Source organism: Miniopterus schreibersii (genome assembly GCF_964146895.1).
Source record: "Miniopterus schreibersii genome assembly, chromosome: 8".
NCBI classification, from domain to species: domain Eukaryota; kingdom Metazoa; phylum Chordata; class Mammalia; order Chiroptera; family Miniopteridae; genus Miniopterus; species Miniopterus schreibersii.
Window position 1 is genome coordinate 66,262,437 of NC_138109.1, and position 20,984 is coordinate 66,283,420.

Below are 20,984 nucleotides of genomic sequence, written 5' to 3' on the forward strand. Positions count from 1 at the left end.
ACACTGTGAGACTCAGGCATACTCAGCTAGCGTCCAGATCACCACCACTTCAGCTTCTGGGCCAGTTTCTACCAACTTTCTTGTTCATAGGTTTATACTCATGTTATCATAGGGTATCGAAGCATATTGTTGCAAATAAAGGCTTCCCAAGATTTACAAGCTGCATATATCTGTATTTAGACCCCTTAGTTATTCTCACTGAACAAACTCAGAGGAAAATTGCTGTTCTTTTAGCCAGATATCCGGCTTTCAAGTGAATAATAAATACACTAAGTTTATCCCATCAATAAGAAAAGTAGTTTAAAGGGCCCCGATTCCATTTTAAAGTAAACGAGAAACATCTTCCCTTTTCCTGATAGGTTACTGTAACTGGAATACCTTTATTGGTGATGTGCCTGAATCTCTGTCTTATTGAAAAAGAAATCTGCTTAAGTAACCGTTTTCTTACTTTCTGTTTTGAAGATGAAATTTAGTCTCTTTTTAAGTCTTTAAATGTGAAATTTAAGTATGGTGGGTAAAATTACTCTGTAATGATTTGTATCAATTTAATTCAGGGCACTAGTATTTCTTTTTCAACTTTAAATAGTGGCAGTCATTTGCCTCTTACATTTCATTTGATTAATAGAGGTCTAAACCCCACCCTGACAGTGTGTGACTTAATTGCTTCCAACAGACTGTTGATAACTGCTTAAGAAGGACAATAAGTGATTGTCTTGTTATAATGGTGGAAAAAATTAAAAAATCAGATAGCTCTGGTTTCATTTTAAAGGCTATGAAGGCCCCTGAACTGAAAGAGAAGCTTGAAGAATCTGAAAAGCTGATAAAAGAATTAACAGTGACTTGGGAAGAGAAGCTGAGGAAAACAGAAGAAATTGCACAGGTAGCTGGATAATTTTAGGCCTTTTGTGATATTGTGATTCTTTTTCATGTGCTGTCTTTTCTGTATCGTCAGTCACTTGTCATCCTCAAAAAGTCTTTTGAGATCCTTCTTCTGCTGAAGTACAGACTGCAGAGATCAGTTAGGCACTGGCTTTGTGTCTTTTATCAACTACGGTTTGGTCCGTATATTTGCTAGAAGTGTTGGATAGCACTGAACTTGAACAGGGATGGTATAGGAAATATCTTTAATATTTCCTGCTTTTCACATTTAAACAGAAATCTGTTGTGATTTTAGATCACTTGGCATAACACTTGGCTACCCGATTGACAGAGAATTTGTAACATACAGAACATCATAGTTTGTTCAATGTATATGATTCTTTGGGCTTGACAGAAAATGCTGTCTGAACTTTACTTGAGATAAAATATAAACCAAGGACTAATTCTGCACGTGTGATTATGTGTCTGATGAATCTCGACACTATGCATTTCATAAACATTTTCAGTTCATTGACTACTTGGAAACATTAGACTATCCTAGTCAAGAAGCTTGAAAGCAGTAACTGAGACCTAGTCCAGCTGTTTGATTATATGTTTCTTGTAGATATTCTCCCTCTGTCTGTCTGTCTCTCTCACACACACAGACACATACACCTAACTTCTTATCCCTCTTACATTGGTTTATGTTTTTCCATAGCACTTAACCCCATTGGAATTACATATATTTACTCATGTTTTTTTATGGTCTATCTCCTTTCCCTAGAATATAAGTTTTCATGAAAGGGGCTTTTTCTGTTTGTTTGCTTTAGTATTTTCAGTCCCTAGTATATAAATGTCTTAAGTGAGTGAGTGAGTGAGTGAATGAATGAATGAATGAGTGAATGAATGGATAAATGAATTCAAGGCCCTCTGCAATAGGGACCCAACTTGCTCTTCCAGCCCCATCTCCCACTACTTTCCCACATTTAGTAGGGATTCTTGGCACCTGAAATCCTCCAGTATTCCCAGTCTTTAACTCTGCTTTCCTGTGCCCTTCCCCCAGAATACCCTGCCCTTATCTTGCTGCTCCCCCATTTCTTCCTGTTGAAATGTTTCTTATGCTTCAAGAACCACCTCTTCCTGGAGCCTTTCTGGTCTCTTACCCCATGGTGACCTCTCCCTCCTGCAAGGCCCACAGCACGTTCTTCCTCTCCAACAGCACAGGGCTCTCCTCTTTTGACCCCAGTTATATGATCTCCCTCTGCTAGATGTTAAGCCCCTTAAGGACAAAATGGTGTCTGGTTCACCCTTGTTGCCCCCAGAACACTTAACGCAAGATGTCACACATTTTAGGCTGTAAATAAACTGGATTGAGCTGAGTAGAATGTGTAATTTCATTGGCATTGTCCCCAGAAACAGTGACTTACACTTTCCGTGGATACATCTGGTGACTAGAACAACAAATAGAGTTCCCTGCTTTTGTCTGCTTTGTGCACAGGAAAGACAACGACAACTTGAAAGTATGGGGATTTCCCTGGAGACATCGGGTATCAAGGTGGGGGATGACAAGTGCTACTTAGTCAACCTGAATGCAGACCCTGCTCTCAATGAACTTCTGGTTTATTATTTAAAGGTAAGAGGGTATATAAATACATAGTGGCAATTCTGACTTATTATACAACTCACAATTGAGTCTGGGTACCCATCCCCATGATTTTGCTTTTTGCATCCAGCTTAGCCCTCCTTAAGAGTAAGAAGATTCATAGGACAGTCAGGTCACTATTGAGAATGAAAACCAGCTATTTTGTATTGTCCTGAGACTGCAGTTGGGGCTGATTTCCTATGAGCATGAGCATCAGAGGGGCACAAGTGGGCAACCGTGGGTGTCAAAGTCATCCCTGGCTGTGGCGACAAGGATTCTGACAATATTCAGGTTCAGTCACAAAGATCCTGAGAAGCTCTGGAAAGTCTCAGTTATGCTTCTGGGTAATTCTAAGATCTCAAGATCAACATAGACTAAAACAAACTCTTGTGGTAGATTAGACGGCTAAGGTTCTTCCACATCTATTGCTTCTAGACATACATCCTTGGAAAATAACTTTTGGTCCCATAATTGCCCTTTTAGTGTGCAGATGGGATGGGGCCTTTTGAATTTGGCACTTTGGTCTCAGGGTATGCCACTGACCATGTTGGATAGCTTATTGCATCCATTCTCGAACCTTCACAACCCACTGACACTCTTTAAAAATGTGTCAAGGACTCCAAAGAACTTTTGTGTATCTGAGGTAGATCTATCTATATTTACTGTATTAGGTACTAAAGCTGAAACCACTTAAAAATACAAACATGTACAAATATACAGTCCATTAATCTTCAAAGCCACATCTCACATCATGTAGACTCTGGAAAACACTGGGTACTTGTGATAAAATGAGAAGGCAAATAACATCTTAGTATTTTTATTAGAGTAGTTTTGACCTCATGAGCCACCTGAATGGTTCTTGGAGACCCCACAGGTAGAGACCCCACAGGTTCTCAGACCATACTTTTAGAAATGCTCGCATATTTTGTTAAGGGAAAAATAAAACATGTGTTTGAAATAGGGCACCCCCATTGACATAGGGCACTCAGCTGACCATGAGGCCATTTTTCATCATACACAAACAATTTCTGAGTTATGGTGGTGTGTAAACATATGTATTTAAATAATTGTCAAGGATTGAGGAGCTTGGGCTTGAAGGCAGCTTGTTTATACTGTCCACACACATTAATTTCTAAATAAAGGGAAATTACCCCTTCTGAAAGGTTAGATAGGCACCTTGTTAAGGATTCTGGTCTGCCTGGTGAATATACGAAATGCAGTGGAGAATAAGCTGGAATTGAAGCAAGGAGCTCAGTCTTCTACCCTTTTTAGTCTACTTTTTCCAGGTACGTAATATGGCACAAATAACACTCGGCTTGTTGAGAGTCCACTAACACTTAGGATCTGTTCATTCAGAAAATGATTAAGGGAAAAGGAGTTGTTTCTAAAATCTTAATTTTGAAAGACCAGGCCTTAACGCTTTCTCGGTGGGAGAGGAAGCATTGTCCTCATAATGGTTAAACGATTTTTAGAGCAAAAGAAAAGCAAAGGGGATGAGCAGAGGACTGGATCACCAGGAGCCATAGTCCATGTACGTGTGAGGCTTCAGGTCCTTAACGTCATGCTGAACTGAACGCGGTACAACTCACAGGCTTCACTACTCTGTTAATATTAGTATTAGATACTCAACTATTTTTAGCATTTTAAAAATTATATATTTTAAAGTATAACTTTCCATGAAACTACTTTTAGTGGTTCTTGATTTATATAATTGTTTTCAAAGCGTTTTCGCTAGTAACTCGGGGGCTCCTTGAAAGAATACTGTTAAATAAATCAAACTGATATTTTTTTGTCCTGGTTTTGCAAAAAAAGAAAAAGAAAAAGAAAGAAACTGAGGCTCAGAGAGTGAAATGGCTGCCTGTGGTTACATACCTAGTAAGATGTCAAGTTAAAATTGGAACTCAAGGCATTCTACTGTCACATGTGATTTTCTTACATTTTAAAGCTGTCTCTAATCACTGTTAGTCAGGGTCCTCTTCCCCTTCCTGTTTTAAAATTTTTTAAAAATGTAGTGTGTTAAGGTAAGCTTTTGACTTAGAATGCTCCAGACATCATGCATCTCCTGTCTGATTCTTTGATTCATTTAATATTGTCATGCACCTGCTGTTGGGTTATTGAAATTAATTATGATAAATTTTTGTTAAGTTTCTTGTAAGTGTGGGGTTTTACTTTTCTTAATACTCTGTTCCCCTAGGACCACACGAGGGTGGGAGCCGATACCTCTCAGGACATCCAGCTCTTTGGGATAGGAATTCAGCCTGAGCACTGTGAGATTGACATTGCATCCGATGGTGACATCACTCTTACCCCGAAAGAAAATGCAAGGTAAGAAAAGTAAATGGCACTGAACATATCTTGTGTACCTTATTTTCAGAAGGAGAAGACACCCCTTTCTCTTTGCTTTCATTATATCAAAGTTAAGACTATAGTGGGTCCTCAGGCATTGCTTTCCAGTTATAGAGAGCTCGATAGCAGCAGTGCCAGCACCAGCTTTGGGGCAGGCTGACTCTGCCTTGACTGGCTGAGCGGATTTTGGAGACCACACTTTGTTTACCTAAACTTCAATTTCCTCTTATGGTAAGTAAGGCTAATGATAGACTAAACATGTAAATCCCTTGGCTCAGTGCCTGACACATAATAAATATTGAATAAAATTAATTGTTTATCAGCTTAACCAGTGTGTAAAAAGCAGTTAGTCAGATAACTCCAAAGTCTTGAAAAATTACTAAACCGGGCTATAAAATGTAAAAATTTGAGAATTAACAGGGTAATATATTTACTTTTTAAATTTCTGTTAAGTGATGTTTTGAATTATTTAATAATCAGGTATAATATTTAAATAAAGTTCTCTAATGATATTTATTCATAAACACACAAATACTGTAATTCGGAACACTCATTTTTATGAGGAAAACATTGTACTCATTTCAAGTTATTCTATTAATATTGGCTATATAAATTTCTAAGTGATGTAAAACTGAGACTAATAATAATAGCATACCTGATGCATAAAATTTATAGATCTTGTATTATAGTGATATGATTATTAAAATACTTAATGGTCAGATGATACTATTCCTTAATTTTACTTAACAGTAATTAACAGTAATTTCTTCCCAATCATTGTATATTCAGTCAGTATTCACATTTCCCCAGTTAATCTCATAAATGTTCTTTTTCAGTTGTTTTTTTTAAAATCAGGATCCAAATAAGAGTTAACCATTGTCATTGGTTATTGTGTCTCTTAGAGCTCGTTTAGCTCTGGGTTCCTCTATCCTCCCTCCCCCCTTTTTCTTACATTTAATTTGTTGAAGATGCCTAGTTGTTGGTCCCAGAGTTTCCTATCGTTAGCATTTTGCTTATTGCACTCCATGGCATCATTTAGCAACTCCCACTGTCCTCTGTATTTCCTAAATTGGCATTTACATATAAAAGATTGATTAAATTCCACTCCAGTTTCTACAAGAATATTCCATAGGTGGTGGTTTCCGCTCCTACAGGCTGCACATCACATGGGGTTATCCCTTTGGGGGACATTGGCAGCCCTTAATCATCACTGCTTAGTTCACGTGTCCCAATAGTGATTATAATTCTCCTGTTCCTTCTTCAGGTATTAATAGAATATGTCTATTATGAGAAAGTCCCCCCAGTAATCTCTTTAGCTACTGGGGCTGGGTTTTGTGATCTTTACCATTCAGCTGACATTTCCCCTGGTGTCCCTCTAGGTCCTGTGTAAACGGTACCCTCGTGTGCAATACCACCCAGCTGTGGCACGGTGATAGAATCCTGTGGGGAAATAACCACTTTTTTAGGTAACGTCTGTGTGTTCGCTATATCCTCATATACATTTTTCTGGTATCTGAATGCGAAACAAGTTGATTTTCTCTCATGGCAAAAAACCCTACAGAATTAATTTACCTAAGAGGAAACGGCGAGACTGGTTGAAAGACTTTGAAAAAGAAACAGGCCCTCCAGAGCATGACCTGGATGCAGCCAGTGAAGCTTCTTCAGAACCAGACTATAACTATGAATTTGCACAGATGGAGGTCATCATGAAGACACTGAATAGTAACGGTAAGGCATCCTTCCGATTTCTTTGTCTCACAGCATTCACTGAGGGATGCGTATGTATAAAGTTAATGTGCCATTCTTAACATTCAGACACATCAAATTGCTAATTCCTTAAAAAGGCCGAAAGGAGGCTAATGAAAGTATTCCAGGGCCTGGTTGGCTCCCTCAGATGTAACCAGGAAGGGGGCGGAATCTTTTGAGACCCCTTGCTCCCAAGCCAGTTGTAACATTTCCATGCTCCTAGAGTACTGAGTGACTGAGGGAATTCCTTATCAAATTTCCCCTTGCGGAGCCTGTCATTTCTGAGTCCTTCAAAGCATGAAAATCACCATGAGAGTATTAATCCAGGAATCTCAAATAGAATCTGATGGAGAGCGAAAAGTCAACATTTTACTGTAAACTCAATTGGAAATTATACCCCCAGAGAGACTTATTTTAAAATGCCTGATAAAATAAAAGGCTTTATAAGGCTTTTTGCTTAACCTACACTCAGTCTGTCTCAGATTTTTGAGGAAGAGATTCTCCTTAAAGCATTATTTCTAGATTCCTCCTTCCAGAAGTTTTACAGTGATTGTATTAAAGTTTTTCCTTTCTGTGTCTAAAAGGAAATCCTTTATCTCCTTTCTTCTTCTGTGTTTATATACCCTTTTATGAGTTCAATAAAATGCACACCAAATTTTTTCCTTACTTGCTATTTGATAACTCTGCTCCTTCCTTTTCCCATCTCCCAGTCTTCTAATCACCATACTTAGTACCTGGGACCTAGATGCAGGACAGGAAAGTTCTGCTGCCAGGTACAGACTGCATTTCCAAGACCAGAACTGTTTTACAAGGACATAGTTGAGGCTACGTTCAGGAGCACCTGAGCTAGTTGGTTTCTGGACTTTGTCCAACCTCACTTTCCATTCATCTGTTCTTTGGATACATGAGAATCCCTGACTTGAACTAGGGAGGGCCTCCAGGAACTCTGTGCTTAAAAAGTATTTTGGTTTCCACAGTCGAGCTCTTCCCTTAAATATTTATTTTCTCACTCCACTCTGAATAAGCCTACGTGGGGAAAATTCGAGCATGGCCAGTGAATTGTTGGTCAGATCTCTGGCATATCAAATTGGAGATTCTGTTGTAAGAATAAAGATTTGATCTTTGGCCCTGGCAGGGTAGTTCAGTTGGATAGAGCATCATCCCGATATGCCAGGGTTGTTGGTTCCATCCCCGGTCAGAGCATATACAAGCAACCAATGAATACATAAGTGGAATAACAAATTTATGTTTCTCTGTCTTCTCTCTAAAATCAATAAAAAATTTTAAAAAAAGATTTTGATCTTTCTATTTATCTCTATTTATGGATTTTCAGCTTCAAGTACTCCTCTTTTTAGCTATAAAAATGAGGTATGAAGAAAAGGCCAGATTGAGAAACAAGTTGAATGTAACAGCCAACAAAAAGGAGGGAAAAAGCAACTTCATGAAAAAAGTTCACTAATTTCTCCTTTTAAACATTGGTAATTAAGATTAGGAATTGCCCAACCTGCGTCACTCAGGGGTTGAGCATCGACCTATGATCCAAGAGATCGCGGTTCGATTCCCGGTCAGGGCACATGCCCGGGTTGCGGGCTCAGACCCCAGCAGGGAGCATGCAGGAGGCAGCTGATCAATGACGATTCTTTCATCATTGATGTTTCTGTTTCTCTCTCCTTCTCCTTTTCTCTCTCTGAAATCAATAAAAATATATTAAAAATAAAATAAAATAAAGATTAGGGATTAAATTAGCTATTGGAGCTTTTGACACTGCAGCACAGGGTGGGCCACAGCTGGAAATCATGCTTCGGTCCACTCTGCTACTTGCTCACCGAGCTGGGAGAATTCCACATGTTCAGGCATCAGAATCACATTAACAGGTCGTTTAACTATGTGCCTGAGCAACAAGCCTCCTGTGAATGATATTTTGGAAGCCCAAGAGGGACGAGGTGTGACAGGAGGCTCCAAACTCCAGGTGGAGGAACTCCCACTCTGTAATTCAAGGAGGCTGCAGAATTCTTGAGATCTGAATCCTCTAACTCTGCAGAGTGTCCCGGTATCAACTGAGTCATGTATCATCCCATATCACAGATTTTTAACTTAACCCAGTTGCTACCCTCTTGTCAATTACATAGTGAACTCCTGAATAAGCAATGAGTATTTAGTTATCATTTGTTAATTCCTTCAATCCTCTTAGCCAAACCAATTAGTCACCAGTGGCCTGGCTCATGGCATTAACATGAGTTACTTATTTGTATTCCAGATCTGGCCTTGCTCTCCAGTGTTGATTTTGTCTATTTAAAAGTAATGTTTTCCTCTCCCCACCCCGTTGCTTACCCTATTTCATTGGTAAGTGGAGCTTCCCTGTGGGGCACACAGACGTGCTCTGATGCAAGTTCTGAAATGCTGGCGCCTGGACTGTGTTGATGAGATTCACCTCTGCTGCTAGGTGGTTTCCCGATAATAAGCCTGTCTTCCTGGTGGTCATCCCCTTGGTGGTCCTATTTGAAGATTCTCTTCCCTCTCCTGTGGTTTCAGACGAAGCTCCTCCACAAACAGTGGGATAAAGGTTTTAACTGATTGGCATTAGCATGAGGGAGCTTGATGGGTTTTAGCAGTGCTGCTGAGTGATGCTTGTGCTCCATGCTTTGGCAAAAGCTAATGTCATTGGGAAGCTGACCTTTTCTGCCTGCCAGCGATACTCTGTATTCTTGATTGAGGAACGTTCCCTTTTCAGTGAAGACCCCTACCTCCCCATGCCCCAACTCCACCACTTGCCCCATGGTAAAATCTGGTAGCTCTCTCCCCTCTGCATCCAACAGCACAAGTGTTACTGGTATCATTGCTGCTGTTGTTAATGGCTTTATTACTATTGGCAGCTCAGCAGTTAGAACATCTTCTATATATACATTTACCTGCTTTATCCCAGTAACAGGCTAGAATAATGTGTTTTTGAGTCTCTAGACTAAATAATGATTGAAAACTCAGTTCATTTGAATTAAGAGTAAAAGCAAACCTGGTATCTATAGACAATAATGCCCTCTTCCTGAGGGTTCAAAATTAGGAATCAGACACTCATCTGTTTTCACAGAGTGGATGGTAGCTCTAAAGCAGGGGTACGGGAACCATTTGGATATTTATAACATCATTCTCGGGCCATACAAAATTATCAACTTAAAAATTAGCCCACTATGTTTGGTCAAACATTTAATTAACTCACCCCTAAAGTGATGGCTGGAACTGCTTCTCTTTGGTGAGGCCTTGGCAGGGCCAGACCAAATGATTTCATGGGCCTGATGTTCCCCACCCCTGCCAAGAAAAGAGCAATGAAGGGGTAGTGAAGGGTCACACAGCCCGCTTATTCCATCTGGGATTAAAAGGTCCTTTTTTCCCCAAAGGGTTTTACTTCCCCTCAATTTAGTGCCTCAGGCCTCTTGGTGTGAATGAGTTCTAATTTTTGTTACTGCATCAGTGCCCTCCAAGCACCACCACTGTCACCACCACTCTCTCTTTTCCATTCCTGGAACAGACAAATAAGTTTGAACTCATTTCATAGTTGATGTGCCAGGGAAACAATAAAATAATGAAGAGAGAAGTGCTCTGCCCAAAGTCTGTGTGGTCCTTTTTCCCTTCCTAAAATACCAACCCCTTGGTGTCTCAGCCTTAGGCGCAGGCAAACTGGGTTTTAAAACAGCTCATTCAAAAGGAGGAAAGGGATGGGGGAAATTAAAACTGTGAACCGTCTCTTGGTAGTTGATTGGCCATTTGAGAATAAGCTAAATACTCTTTGGCTTCTGTCCAAGGCTATATTACAGAGTGAGACTGACTTGCTGATCAGGGTGATCTATTTTAAAAACTATGGGTAGTGATAAAGGCTTGAAACTGGTTAATTAATTTGAAAAGAAAATTTTATCAAATATATGTATGAGAAAGATGTTTCCAGGCATGTGTTAGGATCAGAAGTTTAAAAAGAACACCCTCAGCCCCTGTACCTCCACCAGGGTTGTGTGTGGCATGGCCAGACCCAGAGTCCCCGCAGGGCTCACCAGGCCATAGCAGGTGCAGGGGAGGGGTGCTTTGGGTGGCTCTGTCCTCCATATCTGCACATTGATTTGTGGCCACTGAGCCTGGTGAGTGGCAAAGGTGTTAGTTGTGGCAGCTGCTGAAATAGTTTAAACAGCCTCAGTCACATGCCTCTGTGTGGTGTGGAACCTTGGGGTGAAATCCTTCTGCCTCAGCCATTTAGGATCATGTGGGTTTCTACACACCACCGCTAACAAGTGGAAATAAGAATTAAATATCTTACTCAGTGTCTTTTGGAAAAAACCCTAGCATATAATTTTATAAAATGGTGTGTGTTGCAGTTTTCTCTGACTAGAAAAGGTTCATAAACACTAAGTTAGGGCTCTTGAAAATAAGGCTGTGCATAAATATATTTGGGTGACGAGGACCTTGTTCTGTACTTTTTAAACCTAAAGTCTAAATAGAGCAATAATATATACTGTTTGAGAAATATATATTTTTTTAATCCTGAGAGAACTTTCTTTCTCCAGCCTTTATATTTAAAATTTCTTCTGACTCCCTCAAAAACATTTACTGTTATTCTTTTTTTTATTTTTCAGAAGTTTTAGGGCTATGTCAGAAGTTCTAATGCTTTTGGGGTGCATAGCTTTTTACTCTATAGAAAATCTCTTGTCCATTCATGGTCTGGTCAGATGTGATATGAGGTCAGCTACCTAACCTTTCTGAGCCCTAGGTTCCTCATCTTTAAAATGGGAGTGAGATACTCCCTTAGGTTTGCTGCAAGGCTTTCATGAGATGATGCACGCATAGGGTATGTTCCTCTACTTAAGGTGTAGCCAGTAGCTAATAGGATTGTTATTGTCATTGTGGTTGTTATTTTTATTAAAACAACTCACCTATACTGTGCACATCGTGATATTTTAATTGCTTTCTACTTTTTCTGTATGATTTAACCTTATGTTTTTAAAGCTGATACACTCTTTTTCTCTTACTGCTCATGTAGAAAATTAGTACAACTCACATATTTATTTTCCAAATTGTTAAGGGCCTTCTGGAAAAGCCTGTCAGTAGCTATCATCGGGTGTTATACAACATCTTAGTTTCCCACTCTTATTTTGGAAATTAAACTGAGAGTCAGTATGTGGAAATACAACACAAATAGCACTGAGTAACAGGCAAGTGTGTTCATGTACAAGGAGGAAATTAAGTCCCAGGCTAGTCTGAGACTATGAACACATCTCATCTAGGTCCCCTGTACTTCAAGGAAATATTTATGTGATGGTGGTTTTCTAGAGGGTCTAACATACTGTTTCCCTACTGTCTACTCAGCAATGCCAGTAATAGTCTTCTTTATACATGTACTCAGTGCCTTAATCTTTCTCCATGGCTTTGAGTTCATTAGTCATTACCAAGTGAATGTCCTCCCTCCACCAGTTAACTCTTCAGGACCAAGTCTTACCTACATCTCAGCCCCCTCTAGTCATAGTGCGGCCTTTCTCAGCATGACCTATTAGTATCTCTGTGCCGGTCATCAGCATGCATGTTGCTGATCTCTAGATCTGCAACAGCAAAAAATCACAAAAGTAGCCTTTTATTTTGCAAGTGAATTACCCTCTTAGTTATTAGCACTTGAGAAACTGCCAGATCCTGTACTCAATCCATATTTTGCTATGATCTGTAAGTTTTGTTCCTCTCACATTAGAGAAATTCAGGAGCAGTGCGATTTGTGGTTAAAATCAGAAATATAAACCCTTTGCCACGTACCAAAACTGAATGCTAAATGGGCATAGAAATTCACTACCATAAAAATCCCACCTTGTGTGGCTGTCTGTGCCATTGTCCTAGATTTCATGACAGGGTCTTTTCTTCTCAGTGCACAGAATCCCATCCCCTTCTCCTCTCTCTGCTTAAATAGGTTAATGATCTATGTAAACATTAGAATGAGCTCATCAAATTGAAGAGAGTAACATGTTTACCTCTAGGGAATTTATCTAAGTTGTTAGTGAAAAGGAAACAGAGGGTTTCATCTGACAGGGCTGCTCAGGCCTCCCCTAGAAAGCACATTGAAAGAAGACGGTTCTTGCTGAAGAAGCCCAGGCCGGTGCCTGTCTTAGCCACCACTGAAGACACCTTGCCTTGTCTCTTGGCTCACCAGACCCAGTTCAAAATGTGGTGCAGGTCCTGGAGAAACAGTACCTGGAAGAAAAGCGGAGTGCGCTTGAGGAGCAGCGGCTCATGTACGAGCGAGAGCTGGAGCAGCTCCGCCAGCAGCTGTCCCCGGAGAGGCAGCCCCAGAGCAGCGGCCCCGACCGCCTGGCCTACAGCCAGACGGCTCAGCAGAAGGTGACCCAGTGGGCCGAGGAGAGGTAAGAGTGGAACCCGGGCAACCCGGAGTCAAGGCTCCAGGACCGTGGGGCTTCGGAGGAGGGTTGTGAGACGTGTGAAGGGGGACAGTCCTGGCACAGAGGGAAATCTTAATCCCATGTCTGGATTGTTAACAGTTGGCTTCTCTTCTCAAGGATACTGTTCCATCCTGGGTATATTTACAGTTAGTTTTTAAAGACCCCCCCCCCCCCACCACCACTCTTCAGTAAAAACGGTCCTCAGGAGGCTGGGACTGTTAGGTTTGAATAATTGTTTAGCATAAAAGCCTTTCTCCTTATTTTTTATTTCTCTTACTTTAGATTCTATTCAAATATAAATTTTAGTGTTAAGAAACCTCTTAAATGTGAATTTTTAAAAATTATGACTTTAAAACATTTATCTTAGCCGAAAGGCTGAGAAACAATGACTTCAAAACAGTTATATCAGAACTGAGGTGGCGGTGGAAGAAATGGTAGTGATAATAATAATAGTAACAATAAGGGCAATACGTTATTGCTAACTTCTGCTGTGTTCTTACCACAGTCTAGGCAGTTACGGTGCTAATTTTAACGCTCCCAACAGCTCTTTCTTGAAGATAAGAAAATCAGTTTAAATATTCTGACTCAATCACCCATCTAGTAAATGAAAAGCCCAGAATTTGAAAAAATCAGGTCTGTCTATAGACCCATTAATAATAACTCCTGTGTTATAATAATAATTAATAGTAATAAAAGCAGCATCTATTAACTGAGCATTTATCATGTGCCAGTAACTAAGTGCTTTACATATATTCATCTAATCTTTACATCTGCTACTATATTTTACTATTTTCACCCCCATTTCACACATGAAACTGGGCTGGGAGATTAAATGACTTGCCCAGTCGTCTAGCTAGTAAGTTGGGCCATTGGGGCCAAAGCCGGGCCAGTCTGACTTCAGAAGTCCTACTCTTACTCTTGCAGCCACACCGCATCTCTAGCAGTGAGATGATTAACTTGAGCCACATCCAGGGAAGATGAGCCTTGAGAGGAGAAAAGAGGTTCCTACCCTGCATTAAAAGGCTCGCCGTAGTGATGCACTTGGTGGTTCTAAATCAAGAGAAAAGAGCCCATTACTTTTCCCCCAGGAGCTCCCGGCTCATCTGTCTGGATACGAATATGAATACTTATCATACTTACATTATTTTTTATTTTTTTGTGTCCCTGAGTAAAACAGACAGAGGTTGTCAGATCATGTTTTTTCTGAAGAGCTGCCTTTTCCACATTTACTATGAGCTGGTAGCTTTACTCTAAGCAACAGCTACTGATGGTAGTTGGTGTAATTGTACCCACTGATATCCTTACTACTGATTCTCCCTACTTACTTTTCTGTGTACATAAGATTGTAAAAGCAAAAACAAACGTGAGAAAAAGAAATGGTGGATTGGCCCGGTTGGGCGTAGCTCAGTGGTTGAGCATTGACCTAGGATCCAGGAGATCGCAGTTCGATTCCCCAGTCAGGACACCTGCCCTGGTTGTGGGCTCCATCCCCGGTCGGGGGAGTGCAGGAGGCAGCCAATCAATGACTCTCTCATCATTGATGTTTCTATATCTCTCTCCCTCTCCCTTCCTCTCTCTGAAGTCAGAAGGAAGGAAGGGAGGGAGGGAGGGAGGGAGGGAGGAAGGAAGGCTTTTACTTACAGCATTTTTCAGTTAAATGTCAAAAATTATTTTCCACTTCCTGTAATTCCAGATTGGTTCTCTTTGAGGCTCAAATTCTTAAAGAAGAAACAGAGTAGAAAAAATGACATTTTGAAGGATGGTTACTGTATTGATTTCACCAGGTTTCACTGGATAAAATTAAGATGTCATTCGTGGGTCATTAAGAAGCTGGGACTCTTATCTAAGTAGATGTTGATGGCTTGTGAAATATTGAAGGACTCATACCTAGGTAAATGTTGAGGGTTTGAGAATCAAGTATGTTTAAGCACTAGTGAGAATTATAAAGGAAGCTAAAGATGTAGTTCATTCTCTCTTTATACTTATAATTTAGAGTAAGATGTAAATATGCGAAAATCAAACCATAATAGTAAATTTTTTTAAAAAAGTTCCATTCAACAATAGGAAGTGCTGCAGTTACGTAGTTATTTATTTGTTGTTTATCTCCTCCACTGGAAAATAAATTCTATGGGGCAGGGAGTCAGCTTCATTCATTGAAGTGTCCCCAGCGCTAGAACGATGTTGTCATGTGGCAGGCGCTTAGTAAGGAGTGATTGTGGGAAACTGTTGAATGACATGCAAGAACGTGCCGGCCGGGTGGGCAGAGGCCACAGGGAGGGCCGCGGCTGCTTAGTGGAGGATGAGACCCTGCGGAGCCGAGTCTTCTGCAGAGGTTTCCTGGACAGGGAAAGATTTCAGGTGAGTCTGAAAGGTGGAGATTAGAATAGTCGGAGAGAAGGCGGGAGGGCATTTGGACAGGTGGGTTATCATAAATAAATCTGAAGCAGTGGAGAGAAGTAAGATATATTTGGGGGACTACATGAGAAGTTTTGATTAGTCTAGAAGGTGGTTTGCAAAGGAGTAGGGAGAATGAAGTCCAGAACTCTTAGATAGGGTATGTGGGAGGCCTGTAGACTTCCACGTTTGGGATTTATCCTGTGGATAGGGAGGTTTCGAGCCGAGGAGGTCCCTGCGAAAGGCAGGGTTTTATGAGGGCTGTGTTGTAGTGGAGGAAGAACTGGGTGCTGTGAGAATTTAGGGTGTGTAAATGGTAGAAAAGAAAAGCTATGTAAGGCGTGGTCCAATCTGCTAAACTGGGTTGCCTTGGAGCCCAGACTCAAAAGCGGATTCCACATATACTCTTTCTTTCATTCAGTGTTGTTGTTTTTTAATATCCTACAATGGGCCATGCACTTGGCCAGGAGTTAACTGTAATGACAAGCAGAAAAGAGAGAGTCCCTACCCTAGGGGCGCTTACAGCCTCTTAGGGGAGACAGACTTGAGTCAAATAATTATGCAAATACGTGAAAAATTATAAGTGCTACTGAGCCAAAAAATGTGGGACTGGGGAAATATATAACAGGGTTTGACCCAGTCAGGATGTCACAGAAGCTTTCGTCAGAAGTGCTGCTGTGGAGAGAGTGGAAAAAAGAATTCCTGCTGCCACCGAAGTACCCACTTCTTGCCTTTTACCAACTAAAGAAATCAAGTAAAACACTTTATTTTCTCTGACTCCAGATTTTTTCATCTGTCCACCTCCCTTCCCTGACCCTGAAGCACACAGAATTCATAATCATGTCTTTTTCCTAACAGATTCCTTTATTATTTGAGTAGTTGTTTTTGCGTCACCATATCAAAATCCAGTAGTTTTCAAATGTTATGTGGTGGTTGTTTTAAAATATGTTTTTATTGATTTCAGAGAGAGGAAGGGAGAGGGCGAGAGAAACATCATTGATAAAAGAAAATCATCAGTCAGCTGCCTCCTGCATGCCCCCTACTGGGGGGTCGAGCCCACAACCCGGGCATGTGCCCTGACCGGGAATCAAACTGTGACCTCCTGGTTCATGGGTCGATGCTCAACCACTGAGCCATGCTGGCCAGGTTCAAATGTTATTTCGTTTTTAAGATGGATTTTATTTACATCACTTCACATATTTGCTTCTCATCAGTGGTTACCAGCAGATAGCCCACAGAGCCCTGGTGGGAAGAGGGAAAGATAAGAGGTGACTCGGTGCTAAAAATTGATTGAAAAATAGTGCCTGAAAGGAGTTTCTGCCACTTTCTAATAATACGACTCACTTAGAAATGGGATTGCAGTTTCCTTTGCTTTTCAATTTTCTCATTTCCTTTTCTGCCACACCACAGGGATGAACTCTTCCGTCAGAGCCTAGCAAAGCTCCGTGAGCAGCTGGTTAAAGCCAACACCTTGGTGAGGGAGGCAAACTTCTTAGCTGAGGAAATGAGCAAACTCACTGACTACCAGGTGACTCTGCAGATCCCTGCTGCAAACCTCAGTGCTAACAGAAAGGTGAGAAGGAGAACGAGGTGTGCACTGGTGAATACTGTAAGATGGACTGTGACCCTGACATCCAAGATAGCATCCCCGAGGAGGTCCTCAAGTGAGCCAGAATATTCATTCTTCTTAAAACTTCCACTATAGGCCTTTTCGTGTATGTATGCACTTAGATATGTTATGATCAGAATATGAGAATTTGGGTGACCTGAAGGATTTGCTAATTTAAATGCTTTCTTTAAAACTAGAAATATATGAGTAATGCCAGCTGCTTTTCTCTTTCATATAAATGCCTCCTTCTGAAATGGGGGATAGGTGTATGTTTTGCTAGAGTATCACTTTCAGAGTGAGTACAAGAAAGGAAGGCTGGTATGGTAACTCTCTTTACATTCTCAGAAGAACACTCTGCAACCATTTGGGTGTTTCCTATCCGTTCACCTTGAAAAATTTTTTCTTTAAGGAGAAACTTTGAAAAACAATCGTTTTTCATCCATTCATTTTTTCCCTCCAAGAAGGAAGCCAGAAATGAGTGAGGGGGTATCTCATCAGTCTTGCTGGGTTATGGTCATTGGACCAAGTACTTCTCCTTTGAAAAGTGTATTCTAAGCCCAGAGCCATAGATGTGAACTTAAAATTTATGTGCTTTTTGCATAAGGATGCTTATCACAGTGTCCTGTATAATAGAGAAACTTTGAGAGAGCCATGATATGGAACGGTAGAATAGTCAAACGAGTGGACTGTCCAGATTCTGGATTGTAGAGAGAGAATTGGGATAGGAAATTTATACTTTGTTTGGTTCTGCTTGTGATAAAAATTAAGTGTATGCCTGGATATACATACAAGGTGTAAAATAAGCCAAAATATTGTGTAGGTGGTAGAATTTCATCTTCTTTTGTCTACATTATATATTGTTTTTAACTTGCCACTTTACAAAAATAGGTATTGCTTTAACAACCCGAAGAGTGATAACAAGCATGTTTTGTTTTCGTTTCGTTTTTGCTTTTCCTCCTTCTGCAGAGAGGAGCAATAGTGAGTGAGCCAGCTATTCAAGTGAGGAGGAAAGGAAAGGGTACCCAGGTTTGGACCATTGAGAAGCTGGAGAATAAGTTAATTGATATGAGAGATCTTTATCAAGAATGGAAGGAAAACGTTCCTGAGGTAAACGAGATCAAATGTAAAGGAAACTTGGTCATGTTAAAAGCAGAGTATAAATGGTTTACTCGTCAGAACACGCACACGTGACAATAATTGCAGTGGTGCTTTGGACGTTTAGATTAGAAAAAGAAAGGAAAAGGGATCTTGAAAAGAGTGCTAAGTTGGATCCATAACATAACGTGCGATCCCTACACAGATAGAACCAAATGAAGAGAACACTGCATGTTCTAACTTTGGCTGCATTTTTGCTACGTTTCAAATGCAATGAAGCGCGACAGAATTTGTGCTGCTGCGTGTTATGAAAAGTGAGCCGGATGGAGTCTGCGTGGATTTTATACTCATTAGCATATGTTCAGGCTCCCCAAGCCATGATCACGACTGGGTAGATTACTATGAATAATTTTAGAGAACATAAATTTTTGGACATTAGTAATCTAAAAGAAGATTTGATGAAGGAGATGAAGCAAAGCACCCAGGGACTAAAATGAAACAGGCTGCAGGTGGGGTGTGATAGGGGAGAGGAGGCAGTAACTAAAGAAGGGTCCTCTACGCAGTTATCACTTAGTCCCCCAACTAACAAGCCCTCTCGTGTGCTACTTTTGATTATTTTATATGATGGGGTTCTAATTTTACTTTTTAAATTTATTTGATTAAATGCTTTTAAAAAATTGTTAACGCTAGTTTTAAGTCATTTTATTTCATTTCAATGTGTTATTTCTTTCTCCCCTGTCCACCTGCCTCTCCTACCCCTCAGGCAAAGAGAGTGTATGGGAAACGAGGGGACCCCTTCTACGAGGCCCAGGAGAATCACAACCTCATTGGCGTGGCTAACGTGTTCCTGGAGTGTCTCTTCTGTGATGTGAAACTTCAGTACGCAGTCCCCATCATCAGCCAGCAGGGGGAGGTAAGGACAAGCCAGCTTCAGAGAAAACGGTGATGGTTCACGTTTGGGGTGTTTTTTCTATTTACGTTCTTGAGGTTGATTGAGAAACTAGGCAAAAAGTCACAATCCTCATTCTTCTTTCTCTACTAATATCAGTAGAAACTATCAGCCTTAAGCCATGGTTTTAAAATATTGTAACATATTTTATATTGTTGGTTCACAAGTTTTTTTTATTTTAATCCAATTAGAAATCTTTGGAAACCACATTGATCTCTGTGCCCCTTATTCACTTATTTTAATCTTTTACCTCTGTGGTACACTCTAGTTTCGTCCTGGCCTCTACGTGGTCTTTACAGGATACAACTCAAGAGGATTATTTTGAAACCCAAAGTATTCAAAGAAAACAAACTTCATTATCCTGATGTTACCCCTCTTTAAACGCTCATATTTCAGTTATTTAGATTTACTGGCCTCATGTGGGCCTAAGACATTTCAGAAAATGTTCAAGTTCAGACTTTTTTATTTTAGCCATTCCATCAACTGAAGTTTTAGTTTTAAATGTAACGACCCCCTGACTTCCTAGCTTGTCCTTCAGTGATGTGCAAGGTCAGTTTTTGTGCTGTTTTGAGCCAGCTTAGAATAGGGCGCCATTCTGCCTAAAGCAGACCCGGCAAATCAACCCCAGATTCCTAGCTGTGGTGTATAAATACACAGCCTACCGTCTATCTGTCATAAACCCTGCGAACATTCTGCTCTGGACAACCAGTGGGCTCGAGTTGCCTTTTCTCCTGTTAAAAATGGGCACCACTCCTGTGACAAAGGGATCCAGTGGCTGAATCAGGGTTCTTAAGCTAGGGTCTGTGGAGGGCTTTAGAATTCCATGAACCCCCCTGAAATTATATTAAAAATGTATTAGATTCTCAAAAAAGCATTGAAAAAAAGCTTAAGAACCACTGTCTTCTGATTTCTTCTATTCCCTTCTCTTCCCCACCTTACTACTTCCTCATATTTGTCTCCCTTGTCAAATACCATCAACCACTGTCTCTCAGGTCCCTGGCGCCATTGCAAATTGCTGGGTGGAAGTGGATCTGAGCTATGTTTAAAAACAAGCTCACTATTTAAGATGACAGTGGCTCTGCCAGAACATGTGTCACCTTCACAACTGCAGTGATTACAACCTTGCACGGTTTCATGAAAGATAGCTTGGCCAGTTATAACACTCTGGGGATGCACATTTCAACAATTTTAATTTGGTTCTGTGCAACAACTTTAAGAGAGATACTGCTGATCTGGTACCTATTCTGAGAACCACTGGGAGAGTGAGGAAATTTTAAGCCTTTTTTTGGAAAAACTAGCCTGGCCGGTGTGGCTCAGTGGTTGAGCATAGACCTGTGATCCAGGAGATCGTTCAGTTCCCTGTCAGGGCACATGCCCGGTTGCAGTTCAATCCCCAGTAGGGAGCATGCAGGAGGCAGCTGGTCAGTGACTCTGTCATCAATGAAGTTTCTCTCTCTCCCTTTCCCTTCCTCTCTCTGAAATCAATAAAGACATTTTTTTAAAAAAAGAAAAACCATTTTAAAGGAACCTATTTCCTTATAACTTCTGGCTGTGTATGTGCTGTTTCTCCTGGAATAGGTCTTACCCCCCCATGGAGCCCTTCTTTGCCCTGCTCCCGGCCCTGGTGTGAATTACATGCCCATTCTCTACTCCCAAAAGAACAGAAGCTCCATGAGCCCAGTGACCACGTCTGTTTGTTTTACTATTGTCAATACAACACTTAGTGCAGTTCCTGGCATGGTGTCAGTTCTTGGTAAATATTTGTTGAGTGGAAAAATTTATTCCATAGCAACTGGTACATTATCTCTATTGTAGCGGCTATTCTGCACTGTTGTTACAGGGTATTTCTCTGTCTTTCCCCACTTTGCTGAGTGCCCTGACAGCAGAGTCCATGTCTTTATCTTGATATTCCCAAGAGGCCAGGTA

The 20,984-nt window shown here is 40.7% G+C and overlaps 1 protein-coding gene across 7 annotated transcripts in view; it reads left to right on the forward strand.

The window, feature by feature from the left end:
* The window catches only part of KIF13A (kinesin family member 13A), a 180,255-nt gene that overhangs the window by 127,003 nt on the left and 32,268 nt on the right, over positions 1 to 20,984 (forward strand). For all 7 annotated transcript variants that reach the window (XM_081145267.1, XM_081145266.1, XM_081145270.1 and 4 more), the window contains exons 12-20: positions 770 to 880; positions 2,357 to 2,491; positions 4,695 to 4,825; positions 6,226 to 6,312; positions 6,408 to 6,574; positions 12,765 to 12,975; positions 16,816 to 16,978; positions 17,981 to 18,121; positions 18,873 to 19,022. In XM_081145267.1, the coding sequence (XP_081001393.1) occupies positions 770 to 880; positions 2,357 to 2,491; positions 4,695 to 4,825; positions 6,226 to 6,312; positions 6,408 to 6,574; positions 12,765 to 12,975; positions 16,816 to 16,978; positions 17,981 to 18,121; positions 18,873 to 19,022 (1,296 nt within the window). The remainder of the gene's footprint in view (positions 1 to 769; positions 881 to 2,356; positions 2,492 to 4,694; positions 4,826 to 6,225; positions 6,313 to 6,407; positions 6,575 to 12,764; positions 12,976 to 16,815; positions 16,979 to 17,980; positions 18,122 to 18,872; positions 19,023 to 20,984) is intronic.